The sequence below is a fragment of the Anas platyrhynchos genome, chromosome 25, assembly GCF_047663525.1.
Source record: "Anas platyrhynchos isolate ZD024472 breed Pekin duck chromosome 25, IASCAAS_PekinDuck_T2T, whole genome shotgun sequence".
NCBI lineage: Eukaryota > Metazoa > Chordata > Aves > Anseriformes > Anatidae > Anas > Anas platyrhynchos.
Genome location: NC_092611.1, coordinates 6,294,711 through 6,317,172, shown reverse-complemented (window position 1 = coordinate 6,317,172; position 22,462 = coordinate 6,294,711). Strand labels below are relative to the sequence as shown.

At 59.5% G+C, this 22,462-nt stretch overlaps 2 protein-coding genes across 3 annotated transcripts in view; one reads left to right on the top strand and one right to left on the bottom strand.

Moving 5' to 3' along the window:
- The first annotated feature begins 4,207 nt into the window (after positions 1–4,207).
- Positions 4,208–12,076, top strand: MCAM (melanoma cell adhesion molecule). 2 transcript variants are annotated; one of them, XM_027444409.3, is made up of 15 exons: positions 4,208–4,363; positions 7,484–7,611; positions 7,691–7,901; positions 7,981–8,051; positions 8,164–8,251; positions 8,344–8,523; positions 8,604–8,731; positions 8,853–9,012; positions 9,120–9,241; positions 9,364–9,502; positions 9,601–9,722; positions 9,801–9,936; positions 10,070–10,211; positions 10,619–10,736; positions 11,003–12,076. In XM_027444409.3, exons 1-15 carry the CDS (start codon positions 4,288–4,290, stop codon positions 11,030–11,032), a joined length of 1,851 nt encoding a protein of 616 aa, XP_027300210.3. In that variant the 5' UTR covers positions 4,208–4,287; the 3' UTR covers positions 11,033–12,076. The 2 variants fall into 2 exon arrangements, with proteins under 2 accessions (XP_027300210.3, XP_071883882.1); XM_072027781.1 differs by lacking the exon at positions 10,619–10,736.
- Positions 12,077–14,365: 2,289 nt separating this feature from the next.
- The window catches only part of CBL (Cbl proto-oncogene), a 34,933-nt gene continuing 26,836 nt past the window's right edge, over positions 14,366–22,462 (bottom strand). The window contains exons 12-16 of the mRNA XM_027444405.3: positions 22,049–22,143; positions 21,423–21,578; positions 20,845–20,948; positions 20,182–20,364; positions 14,366–18,071 (exon numbers count right to left, since the gene is read on the bottom strand). Coding sequence (XP_027300206.2) covers positions 17,791–18,071; positions 20,182–20,364; positions 20,845–20,948; positions 21,423–21,578; positions 22,049–22,143 — 819 coding nt within the window. The 3' untranslated portion in view covers positions 14,366–17,790. The remainder of the gene's footprint in view (positions 18,072–20,181; positions 20,365–20,844; positions 20,949–21,422; positions 21,579–22,048; positions 22,144–22,462) is intronic.

Here is a 22,462-nt window from a genome sequence, read left to right as displayed (position 1 = left end):
AGCACGGAGCGGATCCCACCCTCACCGCCATCCCCTGGGCTGGGCACCCGCCGTGTCCCCAAGCCCTGGTGGTGACAACGAGCCCGGCAGCCCCCAGCCTGCAGCCCTGGGGCTTTGTAGGAAAGGGATCCCACGGCCCCAAAGACACCCGCACCCCAAGGCCCTGGAGCTGGCTGGGGTGGCAGCGCCCCGTCCGTCCGTCCGTCCCCATGGGGGTCTGTCCGCTCCCAGCCCGGTTGGTTTTTGGGGGTCCCTGGCCCCAAAAGGCAGCCCGCAGCCCCCCAGTGGGGTGTGTGCGGTGCCCCACGTGACGGGGCCGAGCGGCTTTGAGCATTTATGGTAATGTTTGGGTTCCCGAGGGCCCGGCCAAAAAAAAAAAAAATAGAAAAAAAAAAAAAGGAAAAAAATAAAAAGAAAAAGGGCCGAGCGGAGGGGCCGGGCGGGCCCCATTCATTCCCCGCTGCGGGACGGACCCCACAAACCCCATAAACCCCATACACCTGCAGCCCCCTCCCCATTTCCCTGGGGGCCCAAGCAGCCCCCTGGGGAGTGTGCAGGGGGGCGGAAACCCCAAAATTCTTATTTTTTTTTAATGTGGAAACACCAGATATGCTCAAAATGGGGTTTTGGGGACCCTCTGGCAGGTCTGGAGGGGGAAAACAGGGAGCTAAAAGGGTTTGGGCAGGGTTTGGGGACAGGGTTTGGGGACCCCCCCTCGGCCCCCACCTCCTCCACGGGCCCCTGGGCGCTGTAGGAAGGGTGGAGCTGGGGTGTGGGGGCTGCTGACACCGTGCCCCTAAATCCCAAATCCCAATCCCAACCCCGGCCGGGCATTTGGGACCCTCCTTAGGGTGCTGCCCCCCCCCCATGGGTGGCCCCATCCCGCTGGATCCCGGCCAGGCGGCCCTGGGAAAGCCAAATCCCCGTCCATGGGAACGTCCTGCGAGGAGAAATCCCTGCCCGGCCCCACAGCTCCCATGGGTGCTGCCGGCCTGGTGCCTTCCCCGGCGCCTCGGGGACCCCCAAGCAGCACAAAACCCTATGGGAGAGACCCCAAAATCTCTCAGGGTTCCCCCCTCAGGACTTTTATCCCTTATCGCCGCTCAGATTCGGGGCAAGGGGGGCAGGATGAGCGCCCCGAGGCCTTGTTCCTTTGGGGTCTGCGGTGTCAGCACGGGGCTGAGGACGCAAACCCCGGCCCTATAAATCCACCCCATTGTTGGGGCGGGTGCCCAGGCCCCGGCCCATCTGGCTGGGAGACAATGGGGCCTTTTTCCGTCCGGACGAAGGCCGAAGGCCGACGACGATGACAAGGAGGGGAAGATGAACTCAGCATCTTCCGAAGGAAAAGGCCGGATGACAAAAATAGCCCCAAATCCTTCCCCTCGCCGCCTGCGTGTGTGCGCGTTTGGGGTCGGGAGGCCCGGGGTTTTACACACATTAGGGCAGGACGTGGCCAAAATCACGCCCCACACGGCTGCACCTGCCCCTAGGACATTGGGGCCCCTACCCCAAAACGGGGTAAGGTTTCCCCTCAGCTGTCCTCGTCCGTCTGTCCGCCTCACCCCCCCCCCCCCCAAAGCGGGGTGTCCGGGGATTGCTCCGTGCCCCATAACCATCCCTGGGGCTGCCCCACTCTCCTTTTTGGGGTTTTGGCGTCCCCGAGCCCCCCCTCAGTGCACACAAATCCAGATGTCCCCGTCCTGCCCCCCCAGGCCGCTCACGTCCTTCCTTCCTGCGGGGACGGAGGAAGGAGCAGGGGGGGGCACAAACGGAGGCGACATTTTCCTGGGCCAGGGCATGGGGACACCAAATAGGGTCCTGTAGGGGGGTGGAGACGGGGTGCAGCCCCCCCCCGGCTGCCTGGTGCTCGCCCCTCTTTTGTCTTCCACCCCAAAAACGTCCCCAAACCCTGTGTGGGGCTGAGCCAAATCCCGGCCATTCCCCCGGGGAGCAGAGACCCCTCTCGGCCCCGGGGGTGTTGTGTGAAGAGGAACAGTCCTGGGACGGCCGCGGCAGCTGGTTCCCAGCCGAAATTTTGGGTTCCTTTTATTATTTTGGGTTCCTTTTATTATTTTTGGTTCCTTTTATTATTTTTGGTTCCACCCCGAGCCGTGCGAGCCCGCAGCGCGTCGCCCAGTGCGCCCAGCACCCTCCTCACCCTTATCACCCCCCATCCCCGGGGCCAGGCTCATGGGGACGCAGCCGGCACCCGGAGCCCCCCACGCACCCCAAAATCCCTCCTGAGCCCCCTGAGGTGCTCCGAGCCCCCCCCCCCAGCACCACAAGAGGCCACGGGGTCAGGCTTGCACCCCACGCACCCTGACCTCCCCGCCCCGGAGGCGCTGCCTGCTCGGCGCTGTTTGTTTGCCCAGCGGGGAGAAGGGTTGGAGCCGAGGCCTTTCGGCCCCAAAAAAATAAATAATCAGGCTCAAAATGAGGCAGGATTTGGGGCAGATGACAGTGGCCGAGAGCCCGAAACCCACCGGGTGCCGGGGGGGGGTTCACAGCAGCTGGAGGGCGGCCAGGAAATCTTGGAAGGTTTTTCCCCCAGAAGCGTGAGTTTGGTGGGAGACAAAAAAATATAAATAAAAAATATAAATAAATAAATTAGAAAAAGCTGAAAGCTTAGAAAAAATTTAAATTTAAAATAGCTTTTTTTTTTTCTTCTTCTTTTTTTTTTTTTTTTGGAGCAAAAGGATCTCCGTGGAGCAGAAGCTCCCCAGGCCCGTGGCGGTCAACGGGGCTGTTTGCTCCCAGGGGCCGAGGGCTGGGAATGTCCTGCGGAGGTTTTTGGGTTTTTGTAGTTTTTTTTTGGGACGTTTCTCTTTATTTTTGCAACGAGAACGAGCTGCTCCAGCAGCGTGCCAGCCGGCTCTCCGGCCTCTTTGTTTGCCCTGCTGGGCGCTGCTTTCTCCTGGGAACGCGGCACCCCTGTGCCCTGGGGGGGGGCATTTTTGGGGTTTGGGCGATGGATACCCCAATCCCTGCTCCCAGCAGAGCATCGTGTGTGTGAGGGGGGGGAAAACATCGGCATGCCCAGGGTTTGGGGTCCATGGTTGCAAAATTTCCCCCCCCCTTTGGTGCAGCCGTGGGGGCAGCGCCCTGCACTTGTTCCCTTCTCGTTGCCATTTTAAGCAACCCATTTCGCCGGGGGGGGCAGGGGGGGGGAGAGAAATTTAATAAATAAAATTTAATCATTTCCGATGAATCATCAGGTCCATTCGGCTTGCAAAGTGGTGTTGGGGGGGGGGGCACGGCACGGAGCCAAAGCTGGAGGGGGGCACGGGAAGGGTCAGGGAATGGCACCGAGGGAGCCCAAACGGGGGTGCTGGGGGGGGGGTCCCCAAAATGATGCCCCTGCCCTGGGGACACCCCCAGCCTGACCCCACGGGGGGGTTAGGGTGTACCTGAGAGGTGCAGCCCCTTTTTTTTTTTTTTTTGGGGGGGGGTCCCGAGCTGCAGGAGAAGCCGAGGGGGAAACTGAGGCAGGGCCAGGCTGCGGCAGGGGACTGGGGGCAAGATGGGAGGGGTCCCGACCCCTTTTGACCCCCCCCGGACCCCCCCGGGCATCCCCCACCCCCCTTTTTTTCCACCCCCTCCCCAAAAGAAGCTGCAGGGGGGGCTCGGGCTGCAGCGTGGGGGGGTCCCTGCGGTGGGGAGGGGGCTGCAGGTGGGTGCAGGGCACCCCGGGGGGGTGGGGTTGGGGGGGGCGCGCCCCCCACTTTGCCACTTTTCAAGGTGGGGGGGGGCTCGGCTGCTCCAAATTTGTGGGCTTGGGCTTTGGGGTGGAGCGGGGTGAATTAGAGGGGGGGGTCCCCTGCTCCTGTAGGGTGCCCCCCCCCAACCAAACAGCATTCCCCAAACCCACCCCGCCCCTCTAACCCCCCCCCCCCACCCCCCCAAGTTCCCACCTCCAGCGCCTGCCTGGCGGCTCGCAGCCACCGCAGCAAGCCCGGGCAGGCGGGGCCGGGCAGGAATGCACCGGGACCGGCCCCCCCCCAGCCCCACCGTGTCCCCCCCCCCCCAACCCCCAGCCCCCTCCCGGAGCGCCCCCTGCCCACCCCCGGGGGGCTGCGCCCCGTGCGCGCCTTGGAGAGGTTGGGGGGGGACCGGGGTCGGGGCTGCGCCCTGCGGGGTGGGCGGCAGCCGCCGGGGGGGGGTGAGGGGTTGAGGGGGGGGGGGCAGGTCCGGAGCCTTCCTCCTCCCCCGCTCCTCCTCCTCCTCCTCCTCCTGACGTCAGCCCGCGGGGCTCGAGCAGTCTCGGGCAGGCGGCGACGGAGGGCGATGGCTGGGGGGCGCCGGGGGGGCCCCTCCTGGGGCTGGGGTTGGGGCTGGGGGTGCTGCCTCTTGCTCTGCTGCGGTGAGTTGTTGGGTTTTTTCTTTTTTTTTAGGGGGGGGGGGCGGTGCTTTTTTTTTTGGGAGAGAAAGGGGCGTTTTGGGGCCGCCCGGAGGGAGCGCAGCACCTGCGGCACCCGGGGGCGCGCAGCCGCTGCGGGGTGCGGGAGGGTTTTTTGGGGACGGGGTGGGGTCGGGGGGGTGCTGGGGGGTCCTGTGGGGTGGTGCTGGACCCCCAGGAGTCCCTAGGTAAGGGGGGGGCACACGGGGACCCTCCCCCTGCTGTGTCCGTGGAGCTGCTGCGCCCCGTGCCCAGCCTCGTTCAGCACCCGGGGGGGGGGCTGAAGGCGCTTTGGGGCGCTCCCTGCTGAGCCCACGACCCCCCCGAACCCCTCCCGGTCCCCCCCCACGACCCCCTCCCCGTGTCCCCCCTCTCGTCCCCGTCCCGTCCCGGAGCTGACGCCCTTGGGGCACCGCCCGCTGGGGGCCAGGAGTGTCCAAATCATGGGGGGGGGGGCAGCCTGAGGGGGGGAGCAGCCCCCCAATAAACCCCCCCCGATCCCCTCTTCCCCAGCCCTGCACGCCCCCAGGCTCCGCTTCAGCCTCTGGGCATGGAGCTGGTGCCACTTTGGGGGTCCCTTTGCAGCCCCCCCTCCAAAAAAAAGATAAAGGGGTGCTCTCTGCTGGCCCCCCAGGGATGCCAGCCCCGTGGCTAGCAGCAGGGGGCTGGCACTAGCCAGGCTGCTGGGGCCAGGGTCCGTGGGGCAGGGCGCCGGGGAGCCCCCACGTGCGCTCGGGGTGCGGCGGTCAGGTTTTTGGGGCAGCATCCATCCACCCCTCGCCTTCTAAGGAGTTTTTCCCCCCCCCGGGCGCTGTGTTTCTCTTGGCTTTTCAGGCTCTTTCTTTTTTTATCCTTCTTTCCAGCCCGTTTTCCACTCCCCCCCACCATGGGTAAGGGGGGGTGTGCGCTTCCTGCCCTTCGCCAAGCCCCAGGGAGGGGTCCCGGTGCTGCTCCCTGCCTCGTCCCTGCCCTGCGGTGCCGGGGAAGCACAAGGGGCTGCAGCCAAACCCTCCCCAAGCAGGCTGGGGGGCTCCCCGTGTGCCCCCCCCGGGGCAGGGAGCTCAGCCTGGAGCTGCTGGTGCCACCCTGGCCCCTCGTGCAGGGCTGGTTTTGGGGTGTTCCCACCTGGCTGCAGGGCTGGGGGCTGCGAGCTTTGCTTCTTTGGCTGCGCACGGCTTAGGGGGGCTTTTTGGGGGGGCGCAGGGTGCCACAGCAGAGCTTTGGCCCCAGCCCCAGCCCGGCGAGGCTCTCCTGCAGCTGCTTTCCCCGAGAGGCACCCGGAAAAACCTGGGACACCTCCAGCACCCCTGGTGCAGCCCCAGCCCCCTGCGGTGCCCCCTTTTTTTGTGGCTGCTCCGCTCCAGGGCGGGGGGGACACAAACACACACGACCCCATGCCGCAGCCAGGCTTCTCCTCGCACACCTCGGCTCCGCGGGAGGCTGGCGGAGGGGCTGTGCTGCTCCCCACCCCTTTTCCCCGGCTCTAAAAGCAAAGCTTTGTTCTCGCAGAGCCCTGGCTGCCGGCCGGCTGTCCGCCAGCCAGATGGAAAGGCGCGAGGGGCTCTCCTCCCTTCCCCTCTCGCTCCCTCTCCGGATCTCGCCCCGGGTCCCCCGCTGGAGCTGTGCCAGGCGCTGGGTGCCGCGCTCGGGCTGCTCCATAACGGGGTTGGAAGCTCCTAGCCCTGCCCCGGTGGCCCCAAGGGGACCGCAGCGGGGTGCGTGGGTGCGTCACCGTGTCCCCAAAACCCACCCTCCCCTCGCTCCGGGCTGAGGGTCGTGCCCAGGGGCTGCACGAGGGGTGCTTGCGTCCCCCCCTCTGCTTCCAGCAGCACTCGGGGCGTCTCTGGGTGCTCCCAAAAGGGCTGGCGAGCCCTTTTGGGGGGAGCAGGGAGGGGGCTGCAGCCCCCGTGTCCGCCTCCTCAAGGGCAGCGGCTGGGTAGGAGGGTGCCTGGTGCCAGCCGTGGATGCCAGCCATTCCCCAGCTCTGAGCTCATGCTTCTGCTGCTTTTGCCGCCAGGACGAGGGCTCGAGGGCTCCCGCTCCCAGCGGTTCAGCAGCTCCCATCTCCCAGGGGTGGCCCTGCCCGGGACCCTACTGGGGGTTTGGGAACGGCGGGGGGCAGCGGCAGCGGCTGGGGTGCGCCCCTGGTGTGCACGGGGCTGGGGGTGGCCGGTGTCATGCCCAGGTGCCTCCGGTGTGAAGTTATTCTTTCCCGTGTGCTTGGTCCAGTTTCCTGACGCCGCTGCCTGTTTATCTTTGGGGCTTTCACCTGTTTTTTTTTTCTGCCTCCTCCTTTCCTGCCCCGCTTTGCTTCTCGTCCCTCTTCGCTGGGCGCACAGAGAGCCGGGGGCCAGGGGCCGGCTTTTGGGGTGCCCTGGTGGGGCTGGCGATGTGAGACAGCACCTCTGCTGTGACAGAAGGGCTCCTGGCTGCGTGTCGGGGCTGTGCCACCGCGTACCCACTTCAGATAAAGAGCATATCACAGACAGGGCGCTGCCCTTTGAAGTTCCCTCCCTGGCGAGGCTGAGCAGCTGATAGCGGGGCGGCTATCGGAGAGCTGTTGACACAGCTGCCTTCCTGCAGCCCTCTCGTCTCCAGCTCCCAAACCTGGGCTGGGTGCAGGTGCTGGGCTGCCGGACCCCTTCCTGGGCTCCCTGGCACCGTCCCCTCGCTGTGGGGCTGGCTGTGGGGCGTGCAGCCCCCTTTCATCCAGCGCCCGCAGTGCCAGCGTGGAGGCGGCGGCGTTCCCGGCCGTGGCATGACGCAGCCCTTCTCTGCACCATGCCCGGGTGGTGCTCAGCCCCCAGCCTCGAGGCAGGGCAGCTGCTGAGCCCGCTCCCCGCTTGGGATCGATAGCCATTACCTCCTGGAGCCGCCCTGGAGCGTGGCCAGGAGCTCCATTACTGCCCTGCAGGTCCCGGTGCCACCCGTGCCGCGGGCAGGCAGCGCCCGTGGGGCTCAGCAGGCAGAGGGGCCGCCCTCGGGAGGGAGCTGGGCGTCCTGCGTCTGGGCTGGGGGCATAACCGGGGGTCCCGGGGTGGTCTTGGGGCTGTGGTGGTGTTAGCGGGACGTCCCTGCCCCCAGGTGCAGCCGGCGCTGTGCAGGTCTCCATGCCGGAGGTGGTGGAAGCGGAGATTGAGTCCACGGCCAGGATCGAGTGCGGCTTCTCCATCCCTGGGAACGGCTCCTACACCTTCATCGACTGGTTCTACGTGAGTGCCGGGGGCCTGGGGGGGTGGTGGCTGTCCCCAGGGCTCCCCATCAGCCCGTCCTTGTCCCCTCGTCCCCCAGGTGGATCGTGGCAGCCCGGTGAAGCTGCTGCGCCTGGCGGGCGGCGAGGTGCTGGAGGAGGAGACGAGCTACAAGGGGCGGCTGTCGGTGGGCGAGGACGCGGCCCTGGCCATCAGTAGGGTGACCCCACAGGACGCCAGGACCTTCGTGTGCCGGGTCGGGGCGGGCAGCCAGGATGTGGGCGAGAACCGCACCGAGCTCCGCGTCTACAGTGAGTGCCGGGCGGCGCGGGGACGGGGCGCATCCCGCCCCCCTCGCTCCTGACACCTCGGGTTGGGGGCTTCTTCCAGAGGTCCCCGAGACCCCTGAGATCGAGGCCAGCTCGGCCGGCGTCCCTGCGCACAGCCCCAACACCCTGCAGGTGAGGAGAGGCCCCCCCAGAGCCCCCCGCCGTGCCGGGCTCCCCTCTCCCCGCTCCCCACGGGGGTCCCCGGGGGGCTGTGCCGTGCCCAAGGCGCTCTGTGCCGCCGCAGATCGCCCAGTGCGTGAGCGAGAACAGCTTCCCACCCGCCAACATCACCTGGTACAAGAACGGGGAGCAGCTGCAGGCCGAGGAGAACAGTGAGTGAGGGCTGGGGACGGGGCTGGGGGGTTTGGGGCCACCCGAAAGAGCCCTCCCCGCGGGCTGGGCACAGTGGACGCGTCCCCTGCAGAGGTGAAGTTCCTGGCCACGCTGACCCGCAAGTCGAGCGGGCTGTACACGGTGAGCAGCACCCTTTTTGCCGTGGTCACCCGCGAGGACCGCAGCTCCCTGTTCCACTGCGCCGTGCACTACTGGCTGCGGGGCCAGCGGCTCTCCAAGGCTTCCCGGCGGGTCAACATCACCGTCTTCTGTGAGTGAGGGGCCTGGGGCCGGGTTTAGGGACGGAGGGGGGACACCAGCACCCACCCTGCCCTCTCCCTCGTGCCCCAGACCCCACGCAGCACGTGGAGCTGCACATCGTGCCCACCGCTGCGCTGGTGAAGGAGGGGGATGATGTGAAGCTGGTGTGCGAGGCTGATGGCAACCCGGCGCCCGTCTTCAGCTTCTACAAGAAATCGGTGAGGCGTTTGGGGTCGGGAGGAGGTCTGGGCTCCTGTAGGCAGCTCCTGGCTTGCCTGTGCCTCGTCTCGTGCCCCCCGGGAGCACGGGGCTGAGGGCTGAGCGCTGCCCTGCCCGCAGCCCGAGGACTGGCAGGACGTCTCCTCCCTGGCCGACACCAGCAACGGGGTGCTGAGCCTGCACGGCGTCAACAAGAGCAGCAGCGGGCTGTACCGCTGCCAGATCCTGGACCTGGATGACATGACGCAGATGGAGAAGGAGGTGGAGCTCGTCGTCAACTGTAAGGCCCCGGGGGGACGGGGGGGACAGGGGGGGGGCGCGGAGCCGTGGCAATGGGGCGCCCCGGTCCCCCTGCTCCCGCTGCCCTGCTCTCCGTGTCCCCCCCAGACATCGAAGGGGTGCGGGTGCAGATGGAGCCCTCCTCGCCCCTGAACGAAGGGGACAGCGTGAGGCTGAACTGCAGCGCACACAGCCCCGTGGACCTGGACTTCCAGTGGAGGGACGAGAAGGTGAGCGGCACCCGGGCTCCTCCAAGGGGAGGATTTTCCCCTTTCCGCCTCTTCACCTCGCTTTGGGAGGTCCCGTGGGGCAGGCTGGGGGCTCAGCACCGTGGATCGTCCCTCCCCAACAGGGCAGGAAGGTGGCGGAGGGGAACCAGCTCGTCCTGAGGAACCTCACCTTCGAAACCTCCAGCAATTTCAGCTGCAAGGCGGTGGCTCGCAGCGTGCCGGGGCTGGAGCGCAGCAAGCAGGTGGCCGTGGCCGTTCAGGGTAAGGAATAACCCCGGGGGGAGCCCCGTGCCGCCAGCCTCAGCCCCTTTGTTTCCCCCCATGGGGAGCCAAAGGGGTTTTTTGTGCCGTCCCCGCAGGGAAACCGCGCATCGTGGCCATCAGCTCCCCGCTCTACGTGCGGCAGGACGAGGTGGTGAACCTCACCTGCAAAGCCATCGCCTTCCCCCGGCCCTCCGTGCGCTGGAGCATCAACGGGACGGTGAGAGCCGGGCGGGGAGGGGCTGAATTTGGGCTGTGACCATCCCCGGGGTGCTGAGCCCTGCGCTGCTCCCCGCAGACCCACGAGTACGTGGAGAACCAGCACGTCGCCAGCAACCTGACGGTGCGCGTGAGCCACGAGCTGCTGCGCGCCGGGGCCATGTGCCGGGTGTCCAACGCGCTGGGGGTCAGCGAGAAGCACATCAAGCTGCTGGGTGAGCCCCCAACCCCCTTGCTGCTCCCCCTCCCCCAGATTGTCTGGGTTTTTGGGAGCCTGCCCCGCTGAGGAGAGGCTGGATGGAGGGCGCCGGGGTGGGCGGCGCAGTGAGCTCCCCGTGTCTGGCCCAGATGGGAAGACCTCGGAGAGCAAAGGGGTGATCATCGTGGCCATCATCGTCTGCATCCTGCTGGTGGCCGTGCTGGGCTCCGTCATCTATTTCCTGCACAAGAAAGGCAAAATCTCCTGTGGCCAAGCCGGCAAGCAGGACATGTAAGCACTGCCGCCACCCCCGGGGAGCCCCCAGGGGCTGCCCGTTTCTCCTGCATCCCATTTCTCCTGCTGCCCCCTGCTCCTGCTTCCCATCCCATCACGCCATCGGGAGGCACCCGGGGGCACGGGGTGGGGGTCTCGCTTCCAGCTTCCCCGCAGCCCCCGGGGTGCGCAGGGCTCAGCCCGTCCACGCAGGGAGGAGAGGAGCAGCCGAGGGACCCCTGGCAGGGAGAGCCCAGAGCTTCCCAGAGCCAAATCCTCAGCCCCTGGGCACCCTCTGCCCCCGAGCATCTCCCCGGGATGGAATTTGGGGGCTCGGCTGGCCCCGCTCCCCCCCACCCCCCAAAGCCAGGTGCCCTCTTGGGTGGCGCAAGCACGGTCTCAAAGCTGTCACCTCCCTCCCCTAGCACAAAGCCAGAGGCACGTAAAGACAAGAATGTAGTTGAAGTTAAGTCAGATAAACTCGCCGAAGAGGCCGGGCTCCTGCAGGGCGCCAACGGCGAGAGGGGACCCGCCGCCGACCAGGTAGGACCTGGTGGCCCCGCCGGCCACGGGGGCGTCGGGCAGGGCTGGGAGCGGAGCCGAGGAGCCCAGGGGGTGCCCGAGGTAACGCTTCTCTCCTCGCCCAGCGCTCCGCACCCTGCATGGGCACCCTAAAGCCATCGGCATCACTCGGGGAGGGGGACGGGGAGGTGCCGAGGGGGGCAGAGCATCGCCGAGCCCCAGCTCCCGGTGCAATCCTTATTCTCCCCCCTAATTTTATTTTTTTCCCCCCCTTTTTTCTCTTCAAGAGCGAGAAATACATCGATCTGAGGAACTAACCAGGGGATCTCCCAAGTGCTTTCTCCCCTCGACCCTTCCCTGCTCTCCGATTGCCTTCTCCCACCCCTGCTCCAGCCCCCGGGGAGCGCGGCCGGCGGCGAAACCCCGCGGGGGCACCCCGGGGACCCCCCCTCCGATACCTCAACCGCGGCTTGGCGGCTTGGCAGCGGCGGAGCCGGGCTTGCTTTCTGCTCCGGGGAAGCCGACAGCAATACTCGAACGAAATTCCCCCACTGAGCTGCCCGAGGGAAGGAGCCGAGGCTTCATTCAGGAAATTGCGCCGCGCGCGGCAAGGTTTTTTTTTTTTGACGCCTTTTCTCCCCAAATTTGCTCAGCAAAGCTGGCGGGATTCTTCGCTTTTTCGCAGCAGGGCGGTGCTGGCACCTCAAGGGTTTGGGTTTTGGGGGGCTGAGGGGAGAAGCATTGGGGCTTTTGGGGTTTTCCCTCTGAGCCCCCCTGGCCTCGGTGCTGAGTCCCCGGGGTGCTGCGGGCAGGGAGCCCCCCGAGGGGCTGCGAGGGCAGGGCCGGGGCTCTCGGCTCCGTGGGGGCTGCAGGTTCTGAAATCCTCCGGATTGAAGGTTTGCTGCCGAGGGGGAGGACGAATTGAGTTGTTTTTAGGGAGGCCGCACAGCTGCTGGCACCGCTGGGCCGTGCTTAAACGTGAACCCGAGGAATGTCAGGTCAGGGCCAGCCGGCGATGTCTCAGGGTTGGATTTCTCTCTCTTTTTTCTTTTTTTTTTCTTTTTTTTTGCTAAACATTTATCAGCCCCAGGGGAAACTGGTTTATTTCTTGCTTCACTGACACCTCCTGCCCCCTCCGGGGAAGGAAAACCCCGGCCCCAGCCTTCCCCTGCTGCCCCCCAGCCCCTTCCCCTTCGGCTCGGCCCCGCTCGTGAGCTGCGTGGTGGCAGCAGAAGCTTTGGGTTATACATATTTTTGTTGGGTTGTGTGTACATTTCCGGGCGTTTTGTCTGATATTTGCCAGTTTGTTTGTTTTTTATATATATATATATATGTGAAAATAAAGTACCGAGGTCAAAGGCTGGGCGTGAGGCTGGTGGCGACGCTTCGCTCCCTTCCCTTCCCCTTTCCCAGCCCCGGGACGGGTGCTAATCAGTGTTAATAGGCAATTAGTGGCAGCTAATGAGAGGTCCTGGTAGGAATTAACGGGATATTCCTGATAGGAATTAACAGGAAATCCTGGTAAAATCCTAATAGATGATGGATCGGTGCCTACTAGGGATGCTAACAGGTAATTCCGTACAGGGCTGCTAATTAGAAATGGTGTTAATAGCTACCGGCCCCCAATAATTGATAACAGGCAGCTCTATTAATGAGGTTTCTAATTGATAACCCTATTAGATTGCAATACATCAGTGTAGTAGTGGTGACTGGATGCTAAAAGGGAGCGTGGTAATGGGATTTAACAGCCCCCGATAATCGAAGCTGTTGGGTAAGAAACCAAAAGAGATCATTTTATTGGTAATTATCGATCGTTTTATTGCTAATACCGAGGATCTGGGCTATTCAGGGATAATTCCCCTAAAGGAGCCTGAGGGCTTGTGGCTGGTGTTCATCCCTCAGCTTCTGCAGGTGGCGGTGGGGAATTCCTAGGGAGGGGTTCTGAGCCATTTTAATAGGGAATAATGGATAATAATAAATAAAAATTAAAAATAATAAAAAATAAATAAATAATAATAATAAATAATAATAAAAAATAACAAATAGTTAGTGAGGAAGGGGGATGGCGACGTGACAGGGCTGTCCCCATACTGACCTGGGGGGAGGTCACTGGGGGGTGGCAGTGGATGGGGGATGGAGCCCCCCCAATGGGGTTCCTGTGGCCATAAGGGTGGGGGGTCCAACTCGGACCATTCCATAGCCCCCATGGGACCCCCGTGGGGCTTTTGGGGTCGTTTCACTCACCTGGAGCCAGCAGAGACGGCCTCAAGCTCCTCCAGTACCACCCAGTACAGCCAGTCCCAACTGGGAGCCAGTGCAGCCAACCCCAATGAACCTGGCCTGGGGCACACCCTTGGAGTCCACTTGACCTCGATTGACCCCGTGTCCTCGTTTGACCCCAATTAACCTCAGTTGACCTCTCGAGCCATTGTCTTTTGAGTCCCCTTGACCTGAGATGACCCCCGTGTCCCCATTTGACCCCTGTGTCCTCATTTGACCCCTGTGTCCTCATTTGACCCCAATTAACCTCATTTGACCTCTGGAGCCGTTTTCTTGTGTCCACTTGTCCTCATTTGACCCCTGTGTCCTCAATTGACCCCGGTGTCCTCAGTTGACCCCAATTAACCTCATTTGACCTCTCGAGCCGCTTTCTTTCAAGTCCCCTTGACCTGAGATGACCCCTGTGTCCTCAATTGACCCCAGTGTCCTCATTTGACCCCCATGTCCTCACTTGACCCCAATTAACCTCATTTGACCTCTCAAGCCATATTCTTGAGTCCAGTTGACCTCAGATGACCCCCCCATGTCCTCACTTGACCCCAATTAACCTCGTTTGACCCTTGAGCCATCTTCCTTTGCACCCACTTGGCCTCAATCAACCCCCCCAGACCCCTCCTGCCCTCCCCGTAGCCCCCTACATGCCCACAGACCCCATACATGCCCCATTATCCAGCATCAGCGCCCACCCCCAGGCAGCCCCTGCCTGACCCCACAACCTCCATCAGCCCCTAGGGCCCACGGTCAGGGCCAACGGGGGCCCAAAAACCCCCCTACAGGCTCCCAGCCCCAGCAGGGGTCATGGGGGGGCTGAACAGGTCGTGTACCCCTTAACAGAGCACTGGGGGTGTGTTATGGATGTGTAGGTAGCCTCGAACTCCTTATAGATCCCATATATAGAATGTCACGGATTAGTTTATTAATTATTTTCTATCTCCTTCTCTAAATGAGAGGCAGGAATTGTAAGGTGTTTGGAGCTGCGTTTCGGGGGGGCAGATGGAGGCTAACGGGCTCCTGCAGAGCAGGATTTGGGTTTCGGGACTTACCGGGCACCCTATGGGCACTGCAGTGAATAATGGATAATAATAAATAAAAAATAAATAAAAAATAATAAATAATGTTTGGTACCAACCCTCTTAACGAGAGCCTTGTCATTTCATAGTTTCTTTGGGCTTGTGTCATCTCTTGGTTGGCTCCAGCAGCGTGTTGCACTCTTAAACTATCCCTGCTCTCATTTTATGAGCATCCCTGACCTTAATTAGGATCAGGTAATTGTCTGGAAGCAGGTTCGGTGTCAGCGAGGTGTGTAAGGGACGCAGGGGACGGACCGAACGCCCCAAGCCGGGCTCACAAAACCACCAGCAGGCAGCCGCTCTGCTACGACAAAGGGAATTTTATTGAAAAATAAAACTTTGTTTCGTTTTCTTTTTACTGACACAGGTGAAGGAAAATCCCAAAGAAGCTCTTAGTGGGCAGCATACAAGGATGGAAACAATTAATAAATAACATTAGTATAACCTCTAAACATTAACAATGCACTTGCAAACAAACCGAGGACTTTAAACCAAGTGAACCTTAAAGCTCAGCTACTCTCTGTAAGAATATTTACCTTCTGTTTTGCCTTATTCTTTACAGATCTGAAAGGATTAAATACTGCTATTATATTTTATATTAATGACACTATTATACTTTTTTTTTTTTTTAAAATAGTTCGTGAAAATCTCCACATTTTTAACACTGACATCATACAAATTGGTGTTTGTCATTCGAGAGAAAGAACGACCGCTCCTCCCCCGCCAGAAATTCCCAAAAAAGATTTCCAGCAGGAGCTTTAAAAAAAAACAAACCCCACGTGTCCTTTATTTATTCCCCAACTCACTTTTTTTTTAACGCGGCACCTTCGGGAAAAGCGCCCTGGGAGTTGCATTTTTTCTTGCTCGACTGAAAAAAAAAATAATAAAATAATAAAATAATAATAATAATAATTAAAAAAAAAAATAAATTTACAGTGATGGCCCTGCCTCAGGGGTTAGCTACAGTGAGGAGATCAGCCTAGTGCAGGAGGCGACGTGTCCCCAAGGCAGGGCGCAGTGAGGGGTGCGCAGGGAAGCAAATCCGCAGCCAGCCTGCCCCTCGGGATATGTCTCGGCCGGGGTGGCTCCGGGCACCCTAAAACACCAAAACCCCAAAAGCGAGGTGGCTGCCGGGTGCCCCAGCTCCTCCCCGAGGAAGGGTTTGCTGCTTGCTTCGCGCCCTGGCATGGCAGGTGGGGAGAAAAAGGGCGGTTTTGGTAAAGAGCAGAGCTCGTTTTGTTCCAAGGAAAAGCAATCCCATCCCGCAGCTCTCCCGTCCTCGGCACCAGCCCCGGCACCAGGCTGAGAAGGAAACCTCGGCAGCTGAAATGCTGCAAAAAAATCCCCAGGGACACAGCAGGAGTGAGAGCAGCCCGGCTCTCCAGCCCCTTCACCTTTCGGAGCTGCCTCCTTTTGGCAGGGCAGCCCGGCGAGGCAGCGCTCCCCTCGGAAAGGCACGAGACGTTTGGCTTCTGCTCTCCTGAAGTCGCGTTATCAAGCTACCTCCTTCAGAATAAAGAGCGAGGAGGTGGAAGGGGGGGGAAAGAAAAGAGAAAATCGCATCGGGCTCACCTTTCGGGAAGAAAAACAGGAAGGAAAATACGCTGTACAGGGCCTGGGCACAGCCCGCTGCACGCCAGCGGGGCAAGCAAAACGCTCCCAGGTCGAGGAGGCAAAGCCAAGGCTTCGGCTGCTTAAATTAGTCTGAGAAACAGCGCACGGAAAGGACACATGCAGGGAAGTTAGTGAGTGATACATGCCACGAAAATCCCGCTCCCTCATCGCTGAGACCCACGGGGATGGCGCAGAGAGGGGACAGGGCATCGCTGCTGCGGGCTCAGGGGCTGTGCAGGACACGAGGTGAGGTTTTTGCTGCCGGATTTGGCTCTCCCACAGCCTTGGCAGCAGCAGCCCCGGTCTCACGCCACACTTGAACTCACTCAGGCTGAGTTTACGCAGCAAAGGCGGCGCTGAAGCGGCTCCAAAAGCAACACGGGGCCGGTGGCAGCGCCGGGGAGAGCACGGAAGAGAGGGGCAGGGCCGGCAGGGCTCCGTCCCAAAACCTGCCTCGATGGATGGGCAGAAATCTCCCCAGCTCGCATGTTTCAGCCCTGGCCCTAAAATAGCAACAGCGAGAGCTGCACTTCAGGGATCCCCTTACAGCGTCAGAGAGCGTTTTGTTACGGACAGGAGGGGAGCGAGGGGCCAGCTCCTGCTTTTAAACTGCCTGGACCCCCCCTGCATCCATTTATAAAGCCCCCCCACTGCACACCCCACAAACATTTCAGGTTTCATTTCCTCGCCAACGCTTCCTCGCCAGCCGCGAGCCGCTTCCCCGAAATCTGGGCCCAGCTCCTGTTTTTTTTTTTTAAAGGGCTGAACTGCATCCAGCTGCCCCGAGCACGCCGGCAGCGTTTCAAGCTGCAAAGCTTCACCCAGGGACTGCTGCTGCTGCCCTTGGAGGGATGCAAATAATGCAGGACGTGCTCTGAAAGGCTGGCAGCCTCGCCGTGTACCCAGAGGGCTGGCTGTCCGTCTGTCAGGCTGGGAGCTGTGTGTCCCTGCCCGACTGCAAGGCTCCCCCAAAGGCACCACGCTGCTCTCCCGTCAAGCCTATTAGGAGGGGAGCTCGGGAGCTGCTCAGGTTTTGTGCGAGGAGCAGCTGAGCCCTGCCTCTCCGAGCCCAGGGATTGTTCTCCGAGCACAAAGCGCCCCAGCTCCGCTCGGACACGAGCTCTGGGGACTCCTCGGAGAAATAGGAATGGAAAGAGGAGCCCCGCAGCGTGAGGGGACCACGAGGCTGTGACAGCCACCATGCAGTTTAGGCACAGCAAGCAGCGCGTTCGCGTTCAGCAGGTGCAGCATTCCGGGAGGAGGAGCGCACGGGAGCGGCCGGCAGGGCTGCCACCGAGCCCCAGCACCAAACGCTCGAGGCTAAAAAAAAAAAAAATAAGAAAAGGAGAAGCAGCAGCCAGCTCTTCGCTCTCCCTCGGATTCTTCCCTCCCTCTCCCACCCCTCAAAAACACGCGGGGCTTGCAGCTCTTCTAGCGCCCTGGAATCCGAGGCTGCTGGGGAGAGGCCACGGCCGAGAGAAATCCAACGCCCGGCGCTGCCACGAGCAAAGCGCCCCGCAGAAGCCAGGCACGCCGGCTCCAGGAGTAAAGGGATGACCTAAATGGTGAGCAATAAATGCTGTCATTACAGGGAGGAGGGGGACGCCACAGCTAACGGGAAGCAATCAGAAGATTTCTCCCAAGGTCTCCTGCTTATTCCCAGCAGACCGCGACCGCTCGGCCGCTCCGAAAAGCCTGAGCAGCGAGCGGGTCCAAACCTAGTACCATGAACCACAGGACACACCACACTGACCCGGTTTCTCAGAGCATTCACTTGGAATTCACAGCACAAAACACTCCCCCCGGCCTCCAGGGCATCGGTTCTGGGGTCCCTCGTGGCACCGCCTCTCTCTACCAGCACCCCAAATCCGTTCTCTCAGCCAAGAGGCAGGGGGGAAAAGGACTCCAAGACACACACTGTATAAAAACACCGCTCCGCTTCCATTTCCTCCCACTGCTTTGAAATCTGGAACCACAAAAACCTGATAACTGATTCGGGAAGAGGCAGGGCTGAGCTCCGCACGCAGTCTCTAAAGGAACCCCCTTCCCCTCGGGTGCGCAGCCGCCCGGGCAGCCGGTCCGCAGAAGTTGCAGGCGTCGGAGGTGATGTGCTATGTGGCCACGTGAGCAGGGGAGGAGATGGAAACAAACTCCCGGAGAATATTCTTGGCCATTTCGATATTGTTATGTGCAATGAGCAGCGCTTTCTGGATGTCCTGATATGAGTAGCCCTGGTTCATGAGGTTCTCGATCTCGCTGGAGAGCTGCAGCGATGCGCTGCTCCCGCTGCTGGCTCCGCCCGGCTGGCAGCTCCCGGCTTTTCGCTCTGAATTTATTCTCCGTGGCAGCGGCTTGGGCGGCCTTTCGGGAACTTGAGAGCCATCCGAGAAACCTGGAAGGAGAAAGAAACGCGTCGCTTCAAGGAAAGGCAGAGACTCTTGCTCGGAAGCGAGCAGGACTGACATCAGACTGACGGCTGGCACTCGGCTGCGCCACCACGACCCGTGCCGCTATCTCGGCTCAGCCCCATCCTCCCACTGCACGGTGCTGATTAGCACCTGCATGAAATGGAATGGCTTTGTCACAGCTCCTCCGCCACAAGCTCTCCAAAAACTGAGTTATATCGCAGACCCGCACACGAGCTCCTGCGGGAGCCCACCCGAGCCTCCTGGGGAACAAGAAGAGCAGCCAAAAAAACCCAAGCAGGACACCAAACACCGCAGGGATTTAATTACTGCCTTGTAGAGAAAATGCATTATTTACAGCGTTAATCCAATCTCTGGTAATTTGGAGTCCTCACCTCCCATATCCCTGCAGAAAATGTTTTTTCCTAATAACAGGGAACTTTTCTGCCTGAATCTTTGACACCACCTTAAAGCGAGCCGCATTTTTCGGCTAGAAAAACCTCCCCGAGGTACTCCAGGCAGAGTTTTCTAACTGCTGAACTGGTGGTGTGAACACACACATCCTAGGAATGTCCAAACAATCCCTAAGACTGGCACCGCAGCCCCGTTCAGAACAGCAGCAGTCATCCTGGGGCCTTCCTGAAAAACTTCACCGAGAGCACAAAGCCGGGGAAGGCTCCTCGGGAACCAAATTCATGGAGGCTTCCTCAGCAGCCACAACGCAGCTCGTCTCCCTCATCGTCACAGAACAAGCTCCTGACACATAAAAAGCTTTTTGTACGTTTGAGAAAAAGGACTACCCACTCCTCACCCCCAAAGTGTCTTTTGAAATGGCTGCTTCAGCCTGAACCGGCTCAAATTTCAGAGACCACAGGTCAATTTGAAAGGGCAGCCGGCAGCTCAGCTCTTTTGGTAAATGATTAAGAAACTAAATTGTAGGGCAACATGCATGAGAACACAAATCTGCCCAAATGCATCCCTTCCTAGCCAGGCTTCGGCAGTGGCCAGTAGCCAATGTTTCAGAAAGCTGCAGCAGCTTCCCAGGGCAGTAACAATCAGCATTTCAGCATTTCCTCAGCATTTCTCATTAGCAGACCTCCATCCCCTACAAAGCAGGACAAAAGCACCGTAATTTCAGGGTTGTATAAACAAAGAGGGGTCAATGATTAAGCCCCATAGCTCATCTGGGAGCAGGATGTGAGCTCCCTCTGCCCTCCCTCAGCCCATATTCTACAGACACGGTCACAGAGCGAGGCAGGGAGGAGCGGCAAAAGCTGACAAATCTCTTTGAGCTGATAAATTCTCTTTGAGAAAACTTTGGAAAAGGGAACTGGTGAAGCAGGTGAGCAGAAGACTCCGTGGGACAAGCAGGCCTGGGTGCAGGAGGCTCTGCCTGCTGCCAGCCTCCAGAAGGAACGAGAGACTCGCTCCTCTCGCTTGGCAAACGGCCGGAGGTTGCGACGTGCTGAATCCTAAAGCCCCCACCACGAAGTTTCCGAGCTTCCTCTGGTGCCCCTGAACGGTTGTAGGGAAGAAGCTGAGTGTTATTTGGAAAGGCTTTTGGAGAGATAAGGCTTTGGGATTCCCCTGGACAGCGTCAGGCAGCCAGAAGGACAAGATGTCCCCTGCTCCCCGGGGATGAAAAGCTGACCTTGCTGAGCCGCCGTGTCCTTGCTGAAGGAAACCCAAAGCACCACACGGGACACTTGTGCCATCTGCTGGCAACAGCTGCACCCAAGCCTCCGAGACAGAAAGAGAGCAAGGCCAGCCACCCATCTTTAGCTTGAGCAGAGAGAAGCTGCAATATTCTCAAGTTCTTTTTCATGGCACAAGCTATATCCTATGCCCCGTGTGATGTGATGCCTTAAGGAGCAACCTTAAAGCTGGGAAAAGGCTTTGCTAACTGTGATTTAAATGTGATGTACTAGCTCGGGGATTTCAGGGAGTAAGGAAAAAGCAAGCTGAACAAATAAGAATTGGTGTAATTCAGCCTTGCAAATCTGATTTTGCAGCCTACCCACAAAATCCCGACTCAGTGACACAAGTTTCAAGCCATCAGTGCACGCTACAGCACCCAGAGCACAGCTGTTCTCTAACCTGTTACGGGGTCGTTCTCCAAAGACATTCGGCTGAAGGCAGGCGTGGCATTGGAGATATCAGACAGTGTGCGACGAGCAATAGCAACTGGTAGTGGTGGTTTGGGGATATCGTAGCCATCTTCTTCATTTTCTGATTCTTCGGGGCCATTGCTGGCAGTGGCTGCAGCCAGATCCCCTTCATCTAGAGAAAGAGACACAGTCTGAGCTCTGGGCCTGAACAGAGATCCGTCTCTCCAGGCAGCCTCTGCTCCTCTGCAGTCCATAAAAGCACTGACAGGACACAGAACGAGGCTCTGCTGCCAAAACCCCACGTTCAGTGGAAGCTCTTTCCAGAAAGTAGGGCTAGATAAAAATTTCTTACCATAGCTGTGGGCTGACAGCTGCTGCAGCTGCTTACAGCAGCGAAGCCCAGAAAACAAAATCTTCAAAACAGCAATTTTTTAAACAACTGTTGGGTATTTTTACAGCACATTCCAGCCAGGCTGCTCACCAACATCCCCAGATGCAGCCTGCAGCGCGCAGACACAAATGCTTCCGCAGACATCCCAGCTACTTCACCAACAAAAGCAAGTGACATTTAATTTAGCCTAAAATGCTCTTCCAACTATCCCAGGTTTAATTGGTGACTTTTGTGTGTTTTTTTCTTAGCACGCCCACTCACCAGAAGTGTTGACGGTCTCGAAAGCAGAGGGCACTGCTTGGGAGTGAATGTTGTACATCGCTTCGTACATGCAGCCATCCGCCTGCTGGTCGCACTCCAGGGCTCTGCAGGAGAGAGCACACATCTCCCTTCACACAGGCAGCAGTGGGCAGCCATCACCCAGCCCCTGTCCCCGAGATTATCCACAGGTACCTGCTTCAAAATATTCTGCCATTGTTCTGAGAGAGAGCATTTGTTCCCCTAAGTGCTCTGGTGATGCCTGCTGCAAGACAGCAGCTCAGCACAAAGGGTTTAGCTGACACCACCAGAAAACAATCTTTTCACAGAATTCTGCATTTCGGTGGCTGCTGCTGTTACCAGCAGAAGGAGGTGGAGGTTATCTAGCCCTTTAATACTGTGTAAGGATTCTGCAGCAGAGCAGTAGCCACGTTTCATTTGCAGTTCGCTGCGTTAGTCTAGATCTGGTGAGCATCACTGGGGGAATTCAGCCAACAGAGCAAGCGAAATCTCCACCCTGGTAAACAAATGTGCTTCCCCAGAGCTGTGAGGAAGAACAGTACATGCAAACAGCATCTCACCGCAAACTCTGAGTCATTTCCAAAGGCATCTTCATCTCTGGTTTTTGTACAGCAGGACCTGGAGGCACCACTGGCAGCGAGGAGGGGGACATGTATTCAGTGTCCTCATCGCTTTCAGACTGTTCCCCAGGAGGCAGTTTTGGTACAGGCAGTGGTCTGGAGGCAGAAGAAACAAGATATAAACACCAGAAAAACACTTACTGGAAATCTAATTAGCAGCAAAGTGGCCTTTCAAACCCCCAGCCGAGGTAGCAGTGCTATATTGATACTGCCCAGAGAAATAACCTGGCTTGTAGCTGCCCAGCTGCAAGGTCAAGCTGGCACAAGGTCATTACGAAGAGGCAGCTGACAGTATCATACACATCACCTGCTTCCCAGGGCACATTTATAAAGACCAACTCAGAATTAAATTTACAGACGAGCTAAAGGTAACCGTAGTCTGATTCCTATCGCCACCATCCACAAATCTTCAGGCTGCTGATTTCATCTGCTTTCACCTAGGCTGTGTGCTTTGAATAAATAATCCATCAGAGACTGAAACTAAGGCTTGACGGAGTTATGCCAAATTCTGTCCCTGGCACCAGCACGCACAGAGACCTACAACGACCCTCCTAAAAACAACATACCTGGCAGCTAAGGAGTAGATAGCGTTGGCAGAGGAGGAGGGTTTAATTTTGGGGTGCTCACACTCTGAGGTTGCTGGTGGACCACTGTTCAAGCTCTGAAAGAAAAAAGGCCAAACAAGGAATTACAGACACCAGGTCGACCAGTGTAGTTGCAAAACTGCTGGTCATCCACCTGGGGATGGATGACAGCCAGTCATCAAATTCTTGGGAACAAAGCACCTTCATTTATTCAAAAGCATTTACTGACACCTTAGAAACCCACAAGGTTTGATGCTTTTCCCTCACTGACAGCACAAGCACAGTTTTTCTCCTGTTGCCTACTGCCTGTTTACACAAGAGCCACAGGAACTCTTATCTTTCAGACTCTAATGACTTTGCGAAATTCAGCTGAAATTGGCCAAAAGGCCAAAATGT

Bases quoted from the DNA above. Each gene is read 5' to 3' on its own strand.
- MCAM (XM_027444409.3), top strand. From the start codon at position 4,288: ATGGCTGGGGGGCGCCGGGGGGGCCCCTCCTGGGGCTGGGGTTGGGGC. The intron at 7,902-7,980 runs GTGAGTGCCGGG...GGCTTCTTCCAG, and splicing joins CACCGAGCTCCGCGTCTACA to AGGTCCCCGAGACCCCTGAG. The intron at 8,252-8,343 runs GTGAGTGAGGGC...CGTCCCCTGCAG, and splicing joins GCTGCAGGCCGAGGAGAACA to AGGTGAAGTTCCTGGCCACG.